Source organism: Dromaius novaehollandiae, chromosome 1, assembly GCF_036370855.1.
Source record: "Dromaius novaehollandiae isolate bDroNov1 chromosome 1, bDroNov1.hap1, whole genome shotgun sequence".
NCBI classification, from domain to species: Eukaryota; Metazoa; Chordata; class Aves; order Casuariiformes; family Dromaiidae; genus Dromaius; species Dromaius novaehollandiae.
This window is the reverse complement of record NC_088098.1, coordinates 218,225,716-218,246,815: the sequence shown is the minus strand read 5'-3', so window position 1 is coordinate 218,246,815 and position 21,100 is coordinate 218,225,716. Positions and strand designations below refer to the sequence as shown.

The 21,100-nt window shown below is 44.4% G+C and overlaps 1 protein-coding gene across 5 annotated transcripts in view; it reads right to left on the bottom strand.

The window, feature by feature from the left end:
• The window catches only part of STIM1 (stromal interaction molecule 1), a 104,372-nt gene that overhangs the window by 40,462 nt on the left and 42,810 nt on the right, over positions 1-21,100 (bottom strand). For 3 of the 5 annotated variants that reach the window (XM_064505273.1, XM_064505276.1, XM_026117607.2), the window contains exons 3-6: positions 19,465-19,598; positions 9,604-9,718; positions 4,760-4,871; positions 3,502-3,617 (exon numbers count right to left, since the gene is read on the bottom strand). In XM_064505273.1, the coding sequence (XP_064361343.1) occupies positions 3,502-3,617; positions 4,760-4,871; positions 9,604-9,718; positions 19,465-19,598 (477 nt within the window). The remainder of the gene's footprint in view (positions 1-3,501; positions 3,618-4,759; positions 4,872-9,603; positions 9,719-19,464; positions 19,599-21,100) is intronic. The other 2 variants (XM_064505275.1, XM_064505277.1) reach the window with 1 other exon arrangement.

Genomic DNA, 21,100 nt, shown 5'->3' with positions numbered 1-21,100 from the left:
CCCTCCTCCGCGAAGCCCGGCACGGCCCGGGCCTGGTTCAGGTGCCGCTGGCCAAGGAAAACTGGTTTCTCCATTATTTTCTTTTGGGGGGAAGAGGGGAGAAAGGGCAGTTTCGCCCAAGACGCCGGCTGCTCCCCAGCTGACCACGTCTCAGGTCGGGTCTGCAGCGCTATGTTGTCTTGTGTTTTAAAGAAGCCAGGTAAAAGGCACACGATAGCGAAAATTTGACACTAACCTCATGTTTCTCAAGCAAGAGAGTCGCACCGTGAAGGACACAAATTCAAAGCCTCAATTTTTAAACAAAACATTTCACAAAAGATGTGTTGGACTATTAGTAATTTAGCAATTTTATAGCAATTTGCATAAGCACTGATAAAACAGAAGAAAACTTACACACTCCATAAATTCTGCACTGCTTAGTTTAAAGTTGAAATACCAGAAAAAATACCACAGGCACAGAGGAATGAGCAACTTCTGCACCTCCCTGCATGATGAGCCAGGCCAGCGGGGCAGCCTTGCCCCTGCGCGGGGACGAAGGCGGCAGCTCGGCCACGGCTCTGTACGCAAGAAGTCACTTACGGAGTCTCTTAATGGGACAAAGCTGCTTCTCCATCTAGGTGCAGGTAATCTAAACACAATTCAATTAACTGTAAATATTTAAAGTGGATGGTAAATCTCACAGTGATAAATTAATCTGATTTTGATTAAGAAATTCTATCGCTTTAAACAAATAATGTTCCAATGGGTCTCAAACGGCTTGTCAAATATACTTTTAATCATTATAAAGGGAAACAGATCTGCTATACTGGAAGTTATACCGAAGGAAACATGACTTCATCCACCCCAGACAGGGGGAATAAACACTTAATGAAAAGCGAAAAAGGCCAGTTTGTTCCAAAACATTCTGGCAAATGCCATATCCTGCTCAGCAAACATGTCCTTGGATAGGTCTAGGCAACCAATCCCCGGGCTTCTGTCAGTCGGGACACAGATATTCAATAAATACTAATGATGACAACTAATAACCTCCGATAAAAATAAGAGGGATCAGGAGAAAAGCAAAGAAACCTCAGTCTCGCGCTGCTACCAAAGAGTCCAAGCAAAATGCTGGAATCTCGTTACCGGTTTGGTACTGGAGGAGTAGCATGGGGTGCCAAGGATCAAGGATCCCAGGCGGTGACGGTCGCCTTGGGCGGTATTCCCATTGCTCCTGCCGCAGGAGCTGCGGTCAGCTGGTGCAATGCTCCTCCCGGGGCCAGGACGAGCTCTCCCTTCGGCCAGACTCCGCTCCTCCCGGCAGCTCCCGGTAACCATGGAGCAGGAGTTAAGAGACATCTGAGACTGACTTAGCAAATTGCTAAGTTAAGTCGCGCACAGCTGCTTAGACCGAAATAAGCATGGCAGACTTCCGTTCTGGGAAGGGGAACTACAGAAACATCTCCTGAAATCTCACGGGCCGCACAGAGGTCTCGCTTTATCGGCCTTTGGAGAGGCGACCAGGAGAAGCCACTGGCCTTGGGAGCTCAGTAGGCAGCACCCTGCCAGTGTTTCAGCCCAAAACAAGAGCTCAGCGGTGCCTGGAAGGTGTACAGCTGAGTTTCTGCTACTTTAGAGTTATAAATAATAAAAATATAAATTCACTTTTCAGAAAATACATTTTTTTTTTAATTTGCTACCTATTTTCTTAAATTCCCTTTACTGTCTCATCTAAAGTGGTGGTATTTTCTGTTCCATATGTTCCCAAGGCAAAACAGCAGAGGAGCACAGAGAAACCAATCACTCCATCTTGCCTAGACTATGATTTTATCTCATCTTTGGCACTTGGGTTAATTCACAGAACTGCAACCCTGAAAGTGAAAAGATGTGTGTGAAGAAGGAAATCACATGTCTAGAGTCTGGCACAGAAATTCTGTCTTTTTGGGAGTTGCAAGAGCCTGTTCCTCAGCCAGCAAGCGGGCCAGGTGCCCCAGGCAACGGCATGATGCTTGCCGAAGCCTCTGCAACAAATTAGAGAGACATCAGAGAACAAGCTTCCTAGCTTCTAGACGGATTTTTTGTTTTTCAAATGCCTCGAGTGCTTCTATATCCCTAACCACCGCAGGTATAAAAGCACCTTCAGGAGAGCATCTGTGAGCCTCGCTCTCTCAGCAGCGAGGACAGCAGGAAGCCACCTTCACCGACCAACTAAAAAGAACCGTAACAGGAATGTAATCGAAACCACTAAATCCACCACCGAGCAAACACTGCTCCTGCAACTTAAAAGGTGCCCCAGTGCTCCCCGAAGCACTGCTAACTGCCAGTGGTGTGGCAAACTCTGCCGTTTTGCGATCCATTCCTTAAGGAATTAGTTTTAGATAAACAAGTTCTCACCATAAACTTCACTATAAACCGGAGACAAATGTGGTCAATTACTGATCAAATAGCAAATATTACCTCGTAAAAAATGTTCTATTTCAGCTAAAAGTTTAAAGTGCATTGCCTGTATTCACATACCCCGATCCATACGCTGATCCCAAAGTCTGTAATGAACACGGACTGATCCGAATCGAATCAGTCAGCACCATTCACTGCATTCCTTAATAACTGCATTCTTTAATAACTTTAAAAAAACAAAAAAGTAATAATTGAAAGAATAATGGCAGCGCCACATCACTTCCGACCGGTGAAATGTCAGGCAGCCCTGGTAGCCAGACAGGGAAGGCTTGCAAAAAGACCCAGCTGCTCTGTAAGATTGTAAGAACATTCATACTGTGCAAAGTAAAAGCACATCCTATGTGGTATCCTAACAGTGGACAGGAGCAGATGCTTATGGAAAGCACATAAAGAAAAGAGGAAGCATAAAATGGTACTTTTAATGGTGCCTACTTCCAGCTGTCAGCAACCATGGAAGATGTAGGGATTCCTGAGCCCGAAGCTGCATTCAGACTACTGCACTTGCACTGTGCTGAGAAAGCAGTCCCTGGTGTTCGTTTTAAATCTCCTGCGCAGTGGGGCCAAGACAACTGGGAAAGACGAGAGGGCTCAAAACAAGTACAGACAATACAGTCCACACTCAAAATCCATCATGTTTGCATGGTATCTAGCAAAACAGGCCCCCATCAAGCAAGGTTTCTGCTTACCTCACAAAAGCATCAAAAGCTAATGAGGAAAACATGAATAAGTGGGAGAGACACCAGAAAGAACATTTAATAAAAAGGCAGGAGACAGGAGCCAGACAGAGTGAATGCCAAAGGAACACCCTACACAGCACTGAGATACGATCACAGGGCTTCTAGACCATGTCAACAGACGCCTATAATCAGCATCAAAAGAACTCAGTCCTCATTCTTATTCATGCTGAAATGCCTTCTCATCTAATCTACAGTGCTATTCCACCCATTCACATGAGGGTAATCTGCAGCCTGTGTCACCGACAGCAGGCTGATTCAACCTGAAAGCAGCTTCTGCATGAGGATACAGGGCAGCTCCTTAATAATCAGCCAAGTTTGCAGCGTTACTTACGGAGAGGAGGCCCAAAGAGCACAGTGTCCAGAGCCTTCAGCTGCAGTTTCTGTCGGTGGCTTCGATCTGTCATTTTCAGAACAGTTCCCATCATCGTAGCATTGTTTACTGCTAACCTGTAAAAGAAGACGTATGCATGGCCATATCAACCTGACCAAAAATTAGCAACGCGAGAACTACAGGAGGAAGACCAGAAAGCTACCTGGTTAGGGTATCCAGACAAAAGACATTCCTCAAAAAATATGTTGCCTCTGATACAGAACAAGTATCTCTATCAAAGAGCTTAAAAACAGTGTCTTTGGCTTTAACTGGAGATCGAGAAGAAAAAGCAAGGCCATTTTTATTAAATTAATCCTGACAATTTAAGTTACTGACTTCCTAACAAAACTGATCTTTTAGTGTTGTTCCAGCCATACATACTGCTTGCTTTTGACATCTTATTTCACGGACCATAAGAATATATTTCTCATATGGAAGAAAAACTGGACTACTGCACTGCCCCAAACACCTTATTTTATTCCCAGTTTAATCCCTCCTCTGCAGGCAGTTCGTAGGCCCCTTTTCAGTGAGAATAACCTTGACCCAAAAAAGCTGCAATGGGTTTCTTTAAAGTCTGCTAAAAGTTTAAGTCAACTAACTAAACACCAAGTTTTACTCAAGGAATGCAAAGTTAGAATTCTTGTTTGCTAGAGCTTCAAGGAGCTTGAATTAAGATCAACACATATCAGTGCTAGATACTGTAGAAGTATATAACAAGTAATCCTTAAACAAGGAACTTAATCTCTACTTAGATGCAACCAATAAAACAGAGATTATCCCTTTGTTAAGGATAAGGAACAATGACAGAGAAATTCAATGACTTCACTAGGCTACCAAGGAAGTCCATGGCAGAGCCAGGATGCAACCTAGAACTGTTTTGTTCCAGTTCAAGGTTTTAGCTCTAAATACGTAGCTTCAGGCATAGACAGTCAGTCGGATGAAATCTAGGATACCAACCAGCAAGGACAACATCTACCAGCGCACAGTTCAGACTGCAACTTCACCCACAGCAGATGCACATTCACTGATGGCTAAATCAATCCTTGCAGAGAAGACCCGTGCAAAGCCAAATCCTCAAAACATAACTGCCGTGGAACAGGTATTATACGTGGCTCTGTACGCATAGATGAATTCCACATGATGTTATGAGCCACCTAAAATCTGTTTTTCTCCTGGCATACATCCCAGAGGAGTATGAGACAATGCAGTGGGCACTGACCTGGGCATGGCATGTCCACTCAGCTGCAACTTTCTGAAGGTCTCTTCGTACTGCGGCAGCTCTACGTAGGTAATGAGCCACTGAACCACCTCGTCAACTGTCCAATTATACACTGTAGGAGAGGCAGAAAACAAGCAAGCAGCTTAGTATTTTTTACCAAGCAACTAAAATCGTCAAGCCAGCAATACCAGCGTAACTAGCAGCTTCACCAGATATACCTCTTCCTATCACCTTTAGCAGCTTCACCAGATATACCTCTTCCTATCACCTTTAGCAAAGAAAAAAAACCCTCATAGTTTAAACAGACACATTCCTATTAAGTATGGAATGAAACCAGGAGGGCATTAAATTTTGCAGAATATTATGGAAGAAATAACCCTACTGGAATACTTACAGGTTCTCAGCCTCTACCTGGTTGCCTTGTGTGATTATTCTTCTAGTCTGTTCTTATGGTCTGCTACAGGTTTAGCATAAACAGACAACAACATAAAAGTGCCTAAGGGCTGGTGCTTTCCCAGCAGCAGCCTCTGACAATAAACTTTTCAAGGTGATTGATTTTACACTGTGCTTACAGCTCACAAAAGAAAACCACGCAATGAGGCCATCAGATAAACCAGCAGCCTCAGACAGCTACTGGCAAAGCTTCGCTACCTGTTCTGACTCTGCAGTCACAGGCAGCTGCTTCTAACGTCGTAAGAACAGCCCGAGGCTGAAATCCTCTGAAGAGACAAGACCCAACGTATTCTCAGATGATACGTAAGATTACCTTTTTCTGTTTTTTTCTATTTTCTATTCTATTACCCCTTTTCTATCATCCTAATGATATTGCTTCTATCCCATTACTCCCAACAAAGTACATTCGTCCCCGCTGCATGCCTAAAGCACAGTTAACATATCTGACCAAATGCTCTGAAAGCCTCACTAACTCCTCCAGACCTTTTGAACACGAGTCTTTTGACAAAAAAAGAAAAGCACATGCAGAAGCACTCTAAGAAAAGGGTTGTAAACAGCCTGAGAAAGTGGTTTGCCAAACGGTACAGCAGCCAGAGGGGAGAGCTTATCTCCACAACTGCCTCAACATCTTGTGGAGTTTCACAACATTCAAAGACATTAATGGTAAATCTTGGTGCCTCGACTTGAGGGAGTTCATCTTCGACGCTTAGATGATACACAGGGCTCCAAAATCACAGTCAGTGGAGCTGTGGGGAATGAAGCTTGTGCCTTTGCCACTTAGTTTCGTGACACTACAGTGACCATGTGAAGACAAAGAAAATCATGCAGCAAATTTTTTCAGAGGACGTAGGATTTTTCTGCTAATTTATCTACTTCTGTCTGTATGGCATGGATTGAGTTCTTGTGGCATCTACCCATTCTCCAATAATTTAAAGAGGGCTCTACGCTCGATATCCAGTCACTGCTGATTGTCACCACCTCATATCCTTCTGGCCCAAGATCCATCAATCTCTCTCTCAGTTTCCAACAGCAGCTGGAGAAAAGGTCCATTCACTGCTGGCTTAAAGGGTTGTACAGTTGCTGAATTCAAAGGTGCCACGGTAATTTCTTAAATGCCAGCAATGAATTGTCCCACAAATATGAGAAACATCTCTCAACTCGCTCAAACAAGCTGAAGGCTTTCAACGGAAAGATGACAGAATGGTGTTGGCTGTTTGACAGGAACTAGAGTCAAGACTTAAGTAAAAGGTAGCAAGATTAAAAAAAAAAAAGATAATCCTCATGTAAGCTTGCAAGATGACTCACAGACACACACTAGCAAACTGCACTAGTTTAAGAAAATTCCCTGTAGTTACAGGCCCACAAACCATGGGAAATTAATTTTCCATCGCCATAAGGAACACATGCAAACTGAGGGTGTCTGGGAAAGCTGGGGGCAGAGCTTCTGGAACGATGTTCCTCACGCAGTGGCATTGCCCAGAGTCCAGGAGGAGCAGCACAGCGGTGCTCCAGTGCATGGGGATGGACAGAGCTGGCATCACACACTAGCTATCGCTTAACATTTAGCAACTGGGAAACATGAATGGTCCCCAAGGGAACCAGAAATCAAAATAAGCTCTGAAGAACCTAGTGTTCACGTCAAAGCCTCCCATCCCCGCTAATGAATGTCATGAGGTCTGGAATGAAGCATCAGAGCCCACCTCAAAAACATGCTCTAAAACCTCAAGATATAAAAATTGATGCTAATCTGGGTACAGATTCTGCTGGCTCCTCCCGTGCCTGCTTTGCGCAGGAGGTTGGGACCCCCGGAGGTCCCTCCACAGCTACGGCACTCATCTGCACGGGAGCGATGACTGGTCCTGCTGCCTTCAGCCACCTGCAGCTTTTCTACGTGCCCGAATAGGAGGATTTGACCCTTCCCATAACCGGGGGGTGGCTGGATCTACTGAGTACAAGGATGAACAGTTTACCTATTCTGAATCCTATCCACTGAGGGTCCTTCACTTCAAAGAGCTTTGTAGAGCCAAACTTATTGAGGGTTTTACACACCAAATCCTACATGCTGTGAAAGCATCCCAATCTTTACCTTTTGGATAATTCAGGGGCAGAAACAACTTTTTATTCTACAGATATGGACCAGGAACTACAGCGATGGCAGGTAAAAAAACCACTTAACTTGAAAAGGATTATATCTGTTCTGGACATCAGTTAATGACAGACTTCTACAGCACTTTTTCAAAGCTACTTTTTGTATCTGCATGAAGATATGACCCTTCTCTATAAGCCTGATTCTATTAGTTCAAAACCAAAGTTCACAATCCAAGACTAGACTCCATGAGACTATCCTTTAGAAACTAATAATTTTATTAGCTAAATACAGAGAACGCTGAGAAAGAAAAACAAAAGTGCTAATTAAATCCAGTGAGAGCAGAAAAAATATGCCACAGAATCTAAGAACAACGCTTACTATGTATTCCAGAAACAGGAAGGGAGCAACTTAGCAATTAAGGAACATGGAGAGTATCATGAGATGCTCTCTGCCATCCCATAATGACTTATATGCTTACTCAACTGACGTGAAGATATACTTCAGGCGAAGTCATCTGTAAACAGCAGTACAATAGAATTTCTAACACAAGGCTTTCCTCGAACACGAGAGAGAAACGGATTCGTTGGCATCGTTCTGACTTTTAAGTGGTTTGGACAAGAACATTAAACATATTGCCTGCCCATCGCCACGGGCCTGTGATCCTGATCCTGGAAAAACAACTCCAGAATCATGCATAGAATCACTTTGTTTTCAAACAGCTTTTCAAATGCTGTAGCTAAACATTTATTGAGTATTTCATGGATCATGAGGGATTATAACATACTTCCAGCCACATATCTACACAGTGCTTTGAAAACACTGACACGTCCTACCTCCAAATAATTCAAAGTCTAAGACAGACAAATCAAATACAAAAGAAACAGGACATAAAAGAGAAATGGAAAGCTTTTGAGTTGATGAAGTGTTCAGAAGACGAGAATCCAATTTTTCAAGCAATGCGTGTTGGTAAGATTATCTGATTTTGGAGGACAGAGGGAAGGGAAAAGACCAGAAATAAAGGGAACACCGGCAACTAAAAATATCTGAAAAGGAGAATGCTCCAGGTCTTGAGAGCAACAGGATAAGATGTATAATGAAGGAAAAAGGAAAAGCACAAAAGGAGGAGTAAAGTCCAGTCACTGGCAGAAACAGTTTACGTCACAGATCGCAAAGCTGACCCCAATATATCAACAGGCCAAGTGATCTGAGTCAAAACATCCTGCAGTCAACACAGTAACTGCATCGAAGTTTTGCAAAAGTGTACTTTTACTCCTTCTATACTCTCCCCCAAACTTTTATTTTCAAGGCATTGAAGATTTTTCTGGTTATTACTAGTGGTCTTAGCTTAGAATATCATTCTGTATGAAGCCCAGAATCTGACAGCAAAGTTTCTAAAATAGAAAGAAAAAAGAAAAATCAGTTTCAAGATCTCTCAAAAGAGAAATTTCTAAATTCTATTCAGAAAAAAAAAATGACATCATGCCTTTCCTGAGCACTTCTAGCGCTCTCCTGACGCCTGGAAACAGCCAGTGCTATAAAGCGCAGTGTGGGGCACCCCACACGCAGAGCAGCCATGGAAGCACCGGGGTACTTACAAAATTCCTTAAAGATTTAGAAGTTTCAGGAGGTTTCAAGACTACAAGTGACTAAACTTCCACCGCCTCCCTAGGTGCGTTGCTCTAAAGAATAACATTTCTTAAAAGCTTGCAGCTTATTTCTTCATGGAATGTGTTTATCTCCACTTTTAGTTTTAGGACTTGATCTGCCTTCTTTTCACTAGATTAAGGAATACCTGAGGTTCAGAAACTTGTTATCTTCTAATGAAACATGGCCTTTAGGAAAACTCCCATGCAGCTCTATTATTTAGGATGCTATTACCCCATAAAAATATCAGGTGAGGTGGGAGGTTTAAAGGAGAACCTGGGATAGGACAGCACGGTGGCTTTGTTTCAACACACATTTACAGGAGCGCAGCAGTGAACATTTTCAGCTATGACAACAGTTTATATGTTATAGTCGTATTTAGGTGTCAGAATTAGTAGTTGGAAAAAGTAACAAGAGCAACAAAATCTGGGAGGCACAGAAAAAGGAAGCTGGAAGAAATACTTGTAGAGGGCAGTAAAGGCAGAGTAAGGACGTTTCTCCTGGGATGTACACACACATCGCTGTCAAGGTCCCATGAACCCAAACCGTTTACCACTCTCATAGCAGGGGGGGGGGGGTGCATGTGTATGTTGGGGCGGCAGGGGAGAGAGAGCTTGTTTTGCTTCCTTGTTTGTTTGTTTGTTTTGTTTAGTTTTACCTTCAGATGTCTTCCAGGCCTTCCAAAGATCCTCCACACTAATGAGCTTGTCTTCGCCATGGAAGGTGCTGTGCTTGACTGTTGGGTCATGATAATTCAAGTCCTCCCTCAAGAACTAGGAGAAGAATAAACAGTGGGATTATTCTTTTGATTCAGCTTTTAGAGAGAGGAGGAACATTAAAAATCTTTCACCTGTCTTCCTTAATATTACAGCCACAGGTCTTTAAATAATAATTTCTGTGGTAAAGTCCTAGTAATAGTCTGAGATGAAGCATCTCTCCCAAACAACTGGTCTTTATGCAGAACTCCAAGTGATTAAAATTACATCACCTCTCTAGGTGGGTTGTTCCAACAAAAAATATCATCTGTTAAAACTAGAAGCTTGTTTCTAGGTTGAATGTGTTTATCTCTACTTCCAGTTTTAAAATTTCATTCTATCTTCTTTCTCCTAGATTAAGCAGCCCTCTGCCAGCACAGATTTCTTCCCTGGGCCACACTGGCAATGAGTCACCCTATGCATTTCACAGAATCACAGAATGCTTGAGGCTGGCAGGGACCTCTGGAGATCACGTCCTCCAACCCCCCTGCTCAAGCAGGGTCATCTACAGCACCTTGCCCAGGACCACGTCCAGATGGCTTCTGAACATCTCCAAGGATGGAGACTCCACCACCTCTCTGGGCAACCTGTCCCAGTGCTCAGTCACCCTCCCAGTAAAAAAGTTCTTCCTTATGTTCTGAAGTCTCTCATTTTAAAAAACATTATTTTCCCAACCTCAAACCGTTCTTCCTGTTCTTTTCTGAACATTTTTTTCAAAGTCCTTTTCCAACTGTCATTATAAGAAGAGGTGCCACCATTCCCACAACAGTCACGTAAGCACTACTAGAGAGCTACCACTCGAGTTTTGCCTTGGTATCACAGCTAGCTTTGCAGTGATGAGCCACAAAAAAATAATTATAGTCACTAACATCAGCAGATAAAATTCACAATTAACTCAGGGAACACATCCATCATAATAAAGTGTTCTATTTTGTTCCTATCTCCCTCCAATCTCAGGAAAAGACAGGTCAGAAACAGAAGACATCAAAGAAAATTATCAGATGCATGAAACAAATTCAAGGGAGAGCAAGAGGGAGCAGCAAGATTTGAGACTACGCTGTACACAGAAGGAATCCGTGAGATGGGAGGAAAGCAAAGCCTGTGAAAACCAAACAGAAGAAAAGAAAGAGGATCACTGGGCTTACCTTCTCCCTAACATATTGAACAAACTTGAAAGATAAATTTATATTTAAATCGCTCTGTTTTGGGAAATATTATGTATTCATCCAATCAATGATTAACGTGGAATGCTTTACTACGAGTCTTTTAAGTTGATGAATGTAACAGTTCTATAAAAAAGTCATCTATATATAAAAGATACTATTTTAATATTAGATAGGGTATTACAAATATCTGTGAAATGTTAATTTTCTAGACTCTTTGTGCTAACACTCAGAGCGCTACCAAAGCCTCTGCAGTTACTTCTGCCTTGAGCTTCTCAGCCACCTGCTCTCTTCCTTTCTAGCCTTTCCTCCTCTTCTCATGCTGCAAACAAACCCCACCAACACTGCTGACTTTAAGCCTAGGCTTAAAAACCTCTACCTTCCCCCGGTCCTCTAAAAACCCCTGGCTATCCAGAGCTGAATCCCTGAACGTGCAGAGCGGGCAGAGGCGCGGGCCGGGCCGCGAGGGAGGCGGGGAGGCCGGTCGTCCCCGCGCCCCTGCATGGGGTGACCTACAGGGGAAGGCGGCAATGTCATCCGCCGCGACCGCGCCGCGCGCCGGGGCGGCTGCCAGCTCCCACGGGGCTGCGAGGCGTCAGCTGTTGCTCTGTATATTTAGCTGCGGGCGCGCGGAAGGGAAAAGTGATCCCCTGCAGCTCCCCTCCGCCGCCAAAACAAGCTCCCAAGGACTCGCAGAAGGGGACGGTGCTGCCCGGCCCCGGACGGCGCTACGGGACGCCGGGACGCGGGGTGAGGCCGGCGGCTGCCCCGGCAGGCCGCTAGCACCGCTCGCGGAAAGCTCAGCGACGTGCTGAAAGCAGATTTTCCTTCTACTGTCGGCGGTGGAAAACACCAGGAAAAGAAGAGTAGAAATACAGCAAGTTAGCCAAATTCTGCCCAGGTTTATATATAGAGCTGATCCTGCCAGAGGTGAGGCTCTCCGGGGGACTGCTGGTGTCCGACAGTCCCGTTCAGCCCTCTTTTCCGTGACCCTGTGCTCTACGTTAGAAAATATAAAGATATTTCCAGGTGAGGTGGGTAAGGCACCTTTGGAGGTGCTATCTTCACAGCTGCTAACATCGGACACGCTACTGCTAAACCAGACTTCTTCCGACACCCATCGGCACTCGATGAATTCTCATATATTAAAGTCCCACTGGTGGCTATTAAGCCATTTTCCAGACCCCATATTCGTTACGATCTATTGCATAAACAATTTCCTGATTTTAAATTGTATGGCTCTAACGCTCTTTTTCCAGGGGAGGGACGCCACGGAGATTTCACATACATAGATTCCAGCACTGAACACACACATTTTGTATATGTTAGTATAGACAGAACAATAGCCATAGCACTCCCATATGTCCAAAAACATCGGGCCAAAAAAAAAAAAAAAACCTACTGCACAAATCTCGACCTACTTACAAGCAGTTAAAAGAATCACTATTGCAGAAAATAACCAACGTGAGCAGAGACCACTATGGGAAGAATCAGTCAGTAATTACTGCTCATTGTCAAGATTTCTTTTATAATTTACCCAATTTCTCTATGTAAGAACTACGTAACATTATCCGACATGCACACAAAATCCAGCTGTTGTGCATCCTTCAGGAATCCTCCACTTGCTTAAGAACCTCTTATACAGGTGTATGGTGGGGAAAAAGAAAGAAAAAGGGAGATAATGAGCAGGCCAATGCTGCCCTGGAGGGTCAGGTACGGACCTCCACAACAGCCCATTACACAAAGCTAGTTGCATTTTATGCGGAAAACATGTTCTCTCACTTATTTAGATGCTCAGAAGCATTGCCTCTGGCTGGCTGTGGTCGCAGACCAATGTCACCCACCACCTGCACTCGGTCCGGTCCTTCAGGTTTCCTTCGCGGCAACGAGCCCCGGAGATGCTGCACGCCCTGGAGCACCAGCACGCAGCTCCTCCGGGAGAAGCCACCGCAGAACCATCCCAGGGTCGCAGAACCCCACGGCACCCACATTTAACCCCAAATGAGAGGATTTCCCCAACTGCCAAATACCATGACCAGTTTAGTCTCCTCCACTCTAACAGGGGTGAGGATTTGGGGTCGCACGTATTCTTTGCTCAATACAAACCAGCTGTCTCAGTGGCTGCAAGCATACTCGCAAATGAGCAGCTCCACGGGCAAGCAAAGCCTCTGAAGCATGATTTTCTGGACATTTCTATGTCTCTTAATCTGCGGCAGCTCCAGCCACCTGCATGTTCTGCAAATTTCCCCAGAGAACCTTTGGATCCCTCCCACACACCTGAATTCTCTCCTCCCCAAATATCACCATTTTTCCTTAATATCAACGACCATATGGGCAAAAGGTGACGTGTGCACTGACTCATTAGTATGTAAGTGGTACATGGCCAAAAAAGACTGAGTAACTGTGGGGCTCACGATACATCACTTCCTTCAGTGGGTACACTGATTTTAACGTCTTTTCTGAGCCACCGATTTTCATGAAAGCTGCAGGAAACTTCTTATTCGCAAGTCACTAATGCGACTAAACAAGGCAACGGGGTCAAAAGTTAGAGAAGAGGAGCAATAACATGAACCTTGTTTCCTTACGAAACCAGGCTAAAAGCATCTCAGAGACTGAAAATTGTCAATTTAATCCTAAAACAGAGTTGCCCCTAAACAGCTGGCGCTACCTTGTGAGTGAATATGAAGACCAGAAATAGATCACTAATTAGAAGATTTCCCCATGAGAGATGGAGTTCTTTCGTTTTAATTGAGGTCACTGATGGCATCTTAAACTTTACTGAAAATTCACTTCCAGAAAGGAAAAATGCAATGATGATTTAAGGACAGCATAAAGTTGTTGGACACATTTTCACCTACCTTACCTATAATTAAAATGTTAAAAAAATATAGTTATGACATGCCTCTCTGTCTCTCTACTCAGGTCTTTTAATCCAAACAAAATGTGCGCTCACAACCTTTCCCCAAGAGAAAAGGCCAAAATAATAAATGCAAATACAAAGTTCTCAACTGAACAGGGAAACAGCTTTTAACCAAGCAAAAAGCGTGGTCTTTTGCAGTGAAGCATGCGGGCTACGTTAAACGTCCCTTCTGTTCTTCACGTGCTCTAGCTGCAGACTCACCACCAGCACAGGACGAGCAGCGCGCATGGGGGTTTCAGCGAGGACTTCAGCGATCAAAGGTTTGTGAGACCTTCGCAGTCTCTGCCAAAGCCTACAAATGCTTCTGGAGAACAGGTGATTAAAACCAACCTTCAGAATTACCTCAACCTTAACCTCAGCAGAGAAGGCTTTATTGTTATTATTATTATTGGAATTAATCTAAGAGCAACAGAAAGACAAATAAGGGAAACGTGGGGCTTACCAAGCAACTCATTCAACTAAACTCAAGGTATCTGCGAAGACTGAGCAGTTACCAACGCATTCCCGTCTATAACAAAGACATTAGATCATTTCATTGCAGAATTCTGTCTCAAATTTAATTATAAAAGAGATAAATCTCAAGTATATCAACCTAAACTAAAAGGCAGATGACTCAAAATAACCATTTGTGGTATGGCATTACAATGCATTCTACTCTGATATTAGCGTCCTCTGAACGGAGACTTCCTGAGGTCCCTTCCAGCCTGAATTATCCTACAATACTGGGATCCAGAGCAGCCTAGAGACCTTCTCCTGACCTCTGTCCAAATCGCCTTTTTCACATAAGCTGCAGCTAGCTTTGCTGTCCGTTGATGGACACCAGCAGCCACTTAGCTCTAGAGCTGCTGTTTCCGTTCTCTGGCAGGGCAGGTCCTTACAGCTTGCACAGTTGTATATCTACCCCTGCAAAGCCTCCGCTCTTAAGGTCTCTGCTGACAGGGAAACGTCACTGATTTACCATAACACACGCCTTCCTTGCATTTTCTACATCATTTTCTACAAAAAGTGATGGAGAGGGAGCATGCCACGGCGTTCTGCACTCCGACTCCTGAGATAAGAGAGCTGTGCATGCTGAGAAAACAAGTGCGATGTGAAGATTAAACTTAAGAGCCATAAAAGGCTTAAATTTGAGCCTCTTACATTCTTTCAAATAATATCCACAGCAGCTGTCCCACAACCAAAGGCAGAGAGCTAAAACATGATTACGGCGTGTTATGGATGGGTTATTACTGAAGGACAGGGAAACAGAGGACTCAACAGAGGGGAGGTGACTCGCCAAGGAACACCCCAAAGCACGTGCTCCGGCGGCTCCAAAGCCTTCACGGAAAGCTGAATTCCATGAAACGCTAACACCAATACAAGTCTCAAGCTGAGCAGGGGTAAACCTTGCAGCTGCACTGTATAGCTTGGGGTCACTTTAATACTTCATTTTTTCCATATGTAAAACAGACATAACTACTGTTTTGCTGTGAGTTGTAGACACCTAAACAGGCAGACAAATATTTTCCATAAAGCAGTATTTGCATACAAAATGCACAGTATGCTTGTTAGGTCTAAAAGAAAATCAAAGAAAAAAACACCTTAAATTCTAAGAAAAGATACATATTTAAAATGTTGGCTATGTTACATTGGAAACTGTGATTCATGTTATGTTTTACCGTTTTTTTTCCATCTTTAACCCTAAGATGGTCATGAGTCATTTGTCAAAAGCCGTAGGCTGACAGGAAGAAAAGAATACAATAATTAGGGAGATTTTCTCACTTTGTTTTATGAACTACACAGCATTGATGTTGCTGTGACCTGAGTCTGAATTGAATCGATATAAATCTCACAGTTGCTTACTGGGTCTCAGCTGCTCCCGAGCAACGGTGCTGCAGCAGGTCTCCTTCCCATCGGAGGCAGCGCTCAGGAACACCCCACCTTTGCACCGCAGGCTGGATCCCGCTCCGCTTCCCGGCCGGCCGCGGTGCCCTCACAGCTGTCGCCGAATGGATTTGTCCGATGACTCACCGGCAACTGCAGCACCGCGGGTCACATCTCCGCTCCTCCACCGCAGAGCTTTCTGCTTCTTTCTGGGGTCGCTTTAATGTTTAGCTCCAATGCAAAGAGCTTGCCGTGAAAAACAGCACTCTTGCTCCATACTTTAACAGATTATACCTATTAAAAGGTTTCAGGCCAAACTTTGCAAGTTTGGGATGGGACACTTCCAGGGATTCTGGATCCTGGGATTCACCCTGACTTTTCTCACTCTGGTAAGAAGCTGTTTTTGTGTTCAAATGGTGACAAAACGGAGCAGCTCTCCAGCCTGGGGAGCAAGGAGGGATGTGGGAAGCTGGGAGCAGCAAGAGGCATCGGAGCCAAGCTTGCGCTGGGGTCTGTCCACTCACTACATCCGAGAAAGAAAACACATAGCCACTTCCACCACATCCATTTGTGCAACCATACAGACACGTCTCTGCCGAAAAACTGCCTCCATTCATTTTGATGGACGGGACATCTAGAGACGTCCAGAAGGGACCCGAGGTGACACTCCGTAAAGCACGTCAGTGCTAAGCGCTACGTAGGCACGTCAGAACTTCCAAATCCTGCATCCAACACGCCAGCACGGCCAAAGACAAACCCAGAAACAAAACCCAGCTGCAGACTGCAGAGAAAGTGATAAAACCGCTCAAAATCTCTGCCACAGCAGCACTGTGCTATGCCAAACCCAAGCTCTTCTTCCCGTCCCTGAGCGTTCCTCTCCTGACACGTCAAAGCCTGCAGCCCGTGACTCCCCGTATCCAAGGCAATCGGCAGGGACGGAGAACCGACGGGCCAGACAACCCAAGCAGCAGTATTATTAGCAGCTCCGGTGCGGGCTGTATGGGAAGAGGATCTTGGCTCACGTCCAGCAGCTGTCACAGCAGAAAGGAACGCGCGGCCAGGCCGCAGGCTGGGAGCTCGCCCCACACCTCTGCCAGCCTCCACGTGACAACAGAAACACTTCTTGTGGCAGAGCCACCGAGCCCACAACGCCCAGCCGCTGCGCTGGACAAAAACTTAGAGGAAGAGCCTGTTCTTCCAGAGGATGCTACGATTTATCACATCCTTTCAGAGCATTTTAATCCAGGTAAACTCTACAGTGGCAAGACAACCGGGGTCTTAGCAAGGGAGCTGGAGATCAACGCTACGACGAACTCCATTTGGAAGAGTGGGATGAAGGAATACACACCGCCAAAGAGCCATACAGGAATCAGCGCCAAGGAAGAGGAATGCAAAGCGCAAGCGGTCGCAGTTCCCAGGCCATGGGAGACTCTCACGAGAAGACACCCACTTAAACACCCACATTTGATAAAGGGGGAGCCAACCCAGGAGTTCGTAACAGGAAAATGCAACAGTCTGATGGACAAGTGAAACAACACAACTCCAGCACCTGTATTTCCAGTGAAGAGGAAGGGATAATATACACGCAAAAAACTGGAAGAGAGTTCCCGTAACCAAGACAAATGATGCAAAGGGCTTGGACATTCGTCTGAACGGACAGGAAAATAACTGCAAGTGTTTTCAGGACAGACTAGTGATTACAGAAGCCAGTGGTCTTGAAGTCTTCCAGAAAAAAAAATTATTACTTGCACAGAGGTAATAGCTATACAATGAAACGAACTGACAATAAAACAACAAAAAAAAGTCTTTGAACATGATAATATTGTTAGCATACATCAATTAACCTACACAGACAGAGGGCAGGATTTGCTCCAAGTGGCATAAAAATTGCTAGATAATGCTCAACCCTAGCAACACGAGGCTCATCCTCAAATTTAATAAGGGGTGAGCTGGGTGCACCAAGTGACCTGATTTGCCTGAGGCCACGATGGGAGTCAGAGGGGCAGCCAGAGTTAAAGTCGCAAAGCGATGCCAAGCAAAGACCTGGCAAAAGGGAAAGCACTGGACTTTAGGAAATGCAATTAGAAGCTTTTTATTTTATTTGTTTTAACTCCTCTACAAAGTGGAATTTTGAGAGTGGGAAGGGCACTGCAACGAGAGAACAGGCAACCGAAGCCGCCCAGCAAGGAGCACATCCCTGGCTCCTCATTATCACTTTCTGTGCTTCAGGTTACTGTGCCACCTCTCTGGAGACAGTAACCTTCCCGAAAACAAAAGGGGCCTTGTCATGATTAGATTTGTCCAATAAATTGAACTGCTGCGTTCGCTTAGGCAGGAGATTTAACCTCCCTGGACCTCAGTCTCTTCATCTGAGAACTGGGAACAACGCATGCTGGAGAAGGGTTTGTAAAGGATTGGTGACTGCACAGAGGTTTCAGTATTTTAAATACGTCACAATTTTGCCACATACATCAGAATGGGAGGGGAAAAAAAATCAAGCCCGTTGGTCTAGAAACAGCAGGTCACATTTTTGTAATTTTTTAAGAACGAACACACACACAGAGATTATATCAGGTTCTACCACTGGCCATTTTCCCTGAGCCTACAAAACATGTATCTACATTTTCATTCAGTCAAAAGCCGTAAGATACATAGCGCCTATTTCCAGGGCTTAGCAATGGCTGGCAGAAGGTCTCACCATCCGTCTGCTGAACGGGCCCGTACTGGCTAGCGTGATAACCGAGAGCAGCCATCTCAGCAGCTCCTGGTCCACTTCTTTCCACAGTCAGGAATTCGGGTGATCCAGCAGCCCTTGCTCTAGCACAGTCCTGCCTCTAGTCGTATGACATGGACTTGGCACAAGAGCTGTGCTCCGGCCATTCAGCAAACTCATGTAGCTCCAGAGACGCGCACTGTCCACCTGGGTCTAGTGGAAAGGCGAGGGCCTGCGACATAGCCATACCCTGCCAGTGCTTTTGCTTCGGATTGAGGAATCGGTAAAACTGAGATCTTTAGACTGTCAGCAGATCATTTCACCAGTCTGCTTTGTTTTCACTTCCAATACTTTGCTCTTCTTACTTAGAGACCAATCTCACTACAAGACAGAATTCCCTACCCTGAAGAGAGCCTAGCAAACGAGTACCAAACGCAATTGAGGCTACATTAAAAATAATAAATAGCTTTCTCTTTTATATTAGTCACTATTTCTATTGACCCTTATGTAAGAAAACAATTTCCTTTGTCAAGAATTTTATTTCTCTTTAATGAAGTTATCAGCTGAAATCTCAAAGGCCAAGACAACACAGATTCATTCCTTTTTCTGCAGTATGCAAAAATGTGCTGTAACTTTTCCAGCTGGGTTGGTCAAAGAATGTAATAAACACTATAATGTGAAGGGACAACAGCCAGCAAATTTGCTCAACAATATTACAAAGGGAGGATTGACCAGAGTCAGATGTGCTCCCAGCTCCGGGATTAAAAAAAAAAAGTAATGAAGTGATAACAACAATCACTCATGTACACAGATCTGCTGGTGTCTTTCAGCGTTAGAATAATTTGATATAGTGTGTGTGTAGAAAAGATTAAGTGGATGGAAACCCAACACAGAGGAAAAAAAAAATCACACACACTAAACCTGGACCAAGACAGAACATTGCTTTCTTTGCCAGACAAAGGCAGCCAACAAAAAGCCTTTGAATAGTCGAATTTCAGGCTCCACCGTCACACTACCATTACCCGAAACGGAACGGTCCTCCTAGGCCCTCTCCAGAGGCAGAGCGCTACGTGAGAGAAGAACAGAAGAGTCGTTATACACTAACCTCATCACTCTCTTCCACATCCACATTGCCATTGGCATCATCGTCCATCTGCTTGTGTATGTTGCGGACAGCTTCAAAGCTGAGCTGCTCGTCTTCATCATGACACAAGGGCTTATCAATGCGGCAGAACTCTGCTTAGGGAGAAAACACGGACATTAGGCAGCCTGCACCGAAAGAAATTCCATCTTGTTTTCTCACTAAGCATCGACATTTGAAAGAGTGCTTGTGAACACTTGAGAAAGCATCCCGGGGTTTTCACTCATGTAGAATGAAATGCAACTGCCAGGTTCCTGTGAAATTTCTAATCGAACAAGAAAGGATCGGTCATGGCCTAATCAAGGCTATTCTTCTTCAAGTCAAGTTCTTCGGCATTTCCACCTCCACCGACCTGTTCTGTAACAAAAGCAAGTGCTCAGTTTGCGGGTATCAGAGCTAGGGCATTCTCCATCCAGGGTCAGGGACGTGTCTCCTCAACACGGTGTCTATCAGCGGTCTCCTGGGAGGGAGGAAAATGGGAAGACTGTAGGGTTATGCTTTGCCTCCTATTTCATGAGCTTCGCTTGGATATTCGTTTGGATATTGTTAGTATTGGCACAGCGTCTAGGTAGGACATTTGGGGAGTAAGAGTTGTATGTTTATATAAATATGTCAGCTAAAAAGAGTTAGCCTTTTTCCTGATTATGAAATAGATTTTGTTTTTATGTATTTTTCTACATTTCAAAACTAACACTTTAAATTTTTCTGCCTGCCTGAGTTCGTCTAAGCACCAAGCTCGGCTCACCCGCTCCTCCTACGGTACCGCTGCACGTCAAGGTGCCGCTCGCCGTGACAGCTCTGCAAAGCTGATACGAAAGCACAGATGACATGCATTAAAAACAGCCCCCGAATGTAAAGTCTTTTTTATGAAATGAATTAAGAAAACCCCTTTTGTTTCACAGATGCTACATCAGAATCACCCAGTGGTAACTGCTCGCAGGCCAGCCTGAAATGAGTTTTACAGCTTTTGGTCCAGTTCTCATTAAAAAGTCTCATTCAAAAAACAAGACTAATTCAGACTGAACACCTAAGAATTTCAGCAGGGAAGTCCAAATTACTTAAAAGCTCAAATCCCATTCTAACTCTAAGATGATCCCTTCAACACAAAACAAGATAATTTAGGGGAAAAGCAGATGGATTTTCTACTGCTGCTATACATGCTGCCTCTGTCTTTGCGAAAATGCACTCACTCACCTTACTAGCCAGAAATGATAATTCACCTGTTTGAATTTATTCACCTACCTGTTAAGTCTGCACACAATTAGCAATTAGTGAGACCCACTACCAGTCTGAAAGATTTTTGAACACTAAGTTCACATAAGTTTTTTAAAACTATTCAAGTTTTGTCGTAGCACATCCCATACCATCCCTACGAAAGAAGGAAGAAAGTCTATTAAATAGAGGTTCTAACAGAATATATTTTACCTACCTTATTCAAAAATCCACTCAATCGATTTGCTTGTGAAATGCAGGATCTACCCTACCAGACCAGCACGCTAGCAGCATCTGTCTCATCTACAAGCACAGAGCTTCCCGTAAGGAAAACGCTGGTATCAGCTGACACCATGCACGTGTCCAGGTTTTAACACGGAGCCCCGTT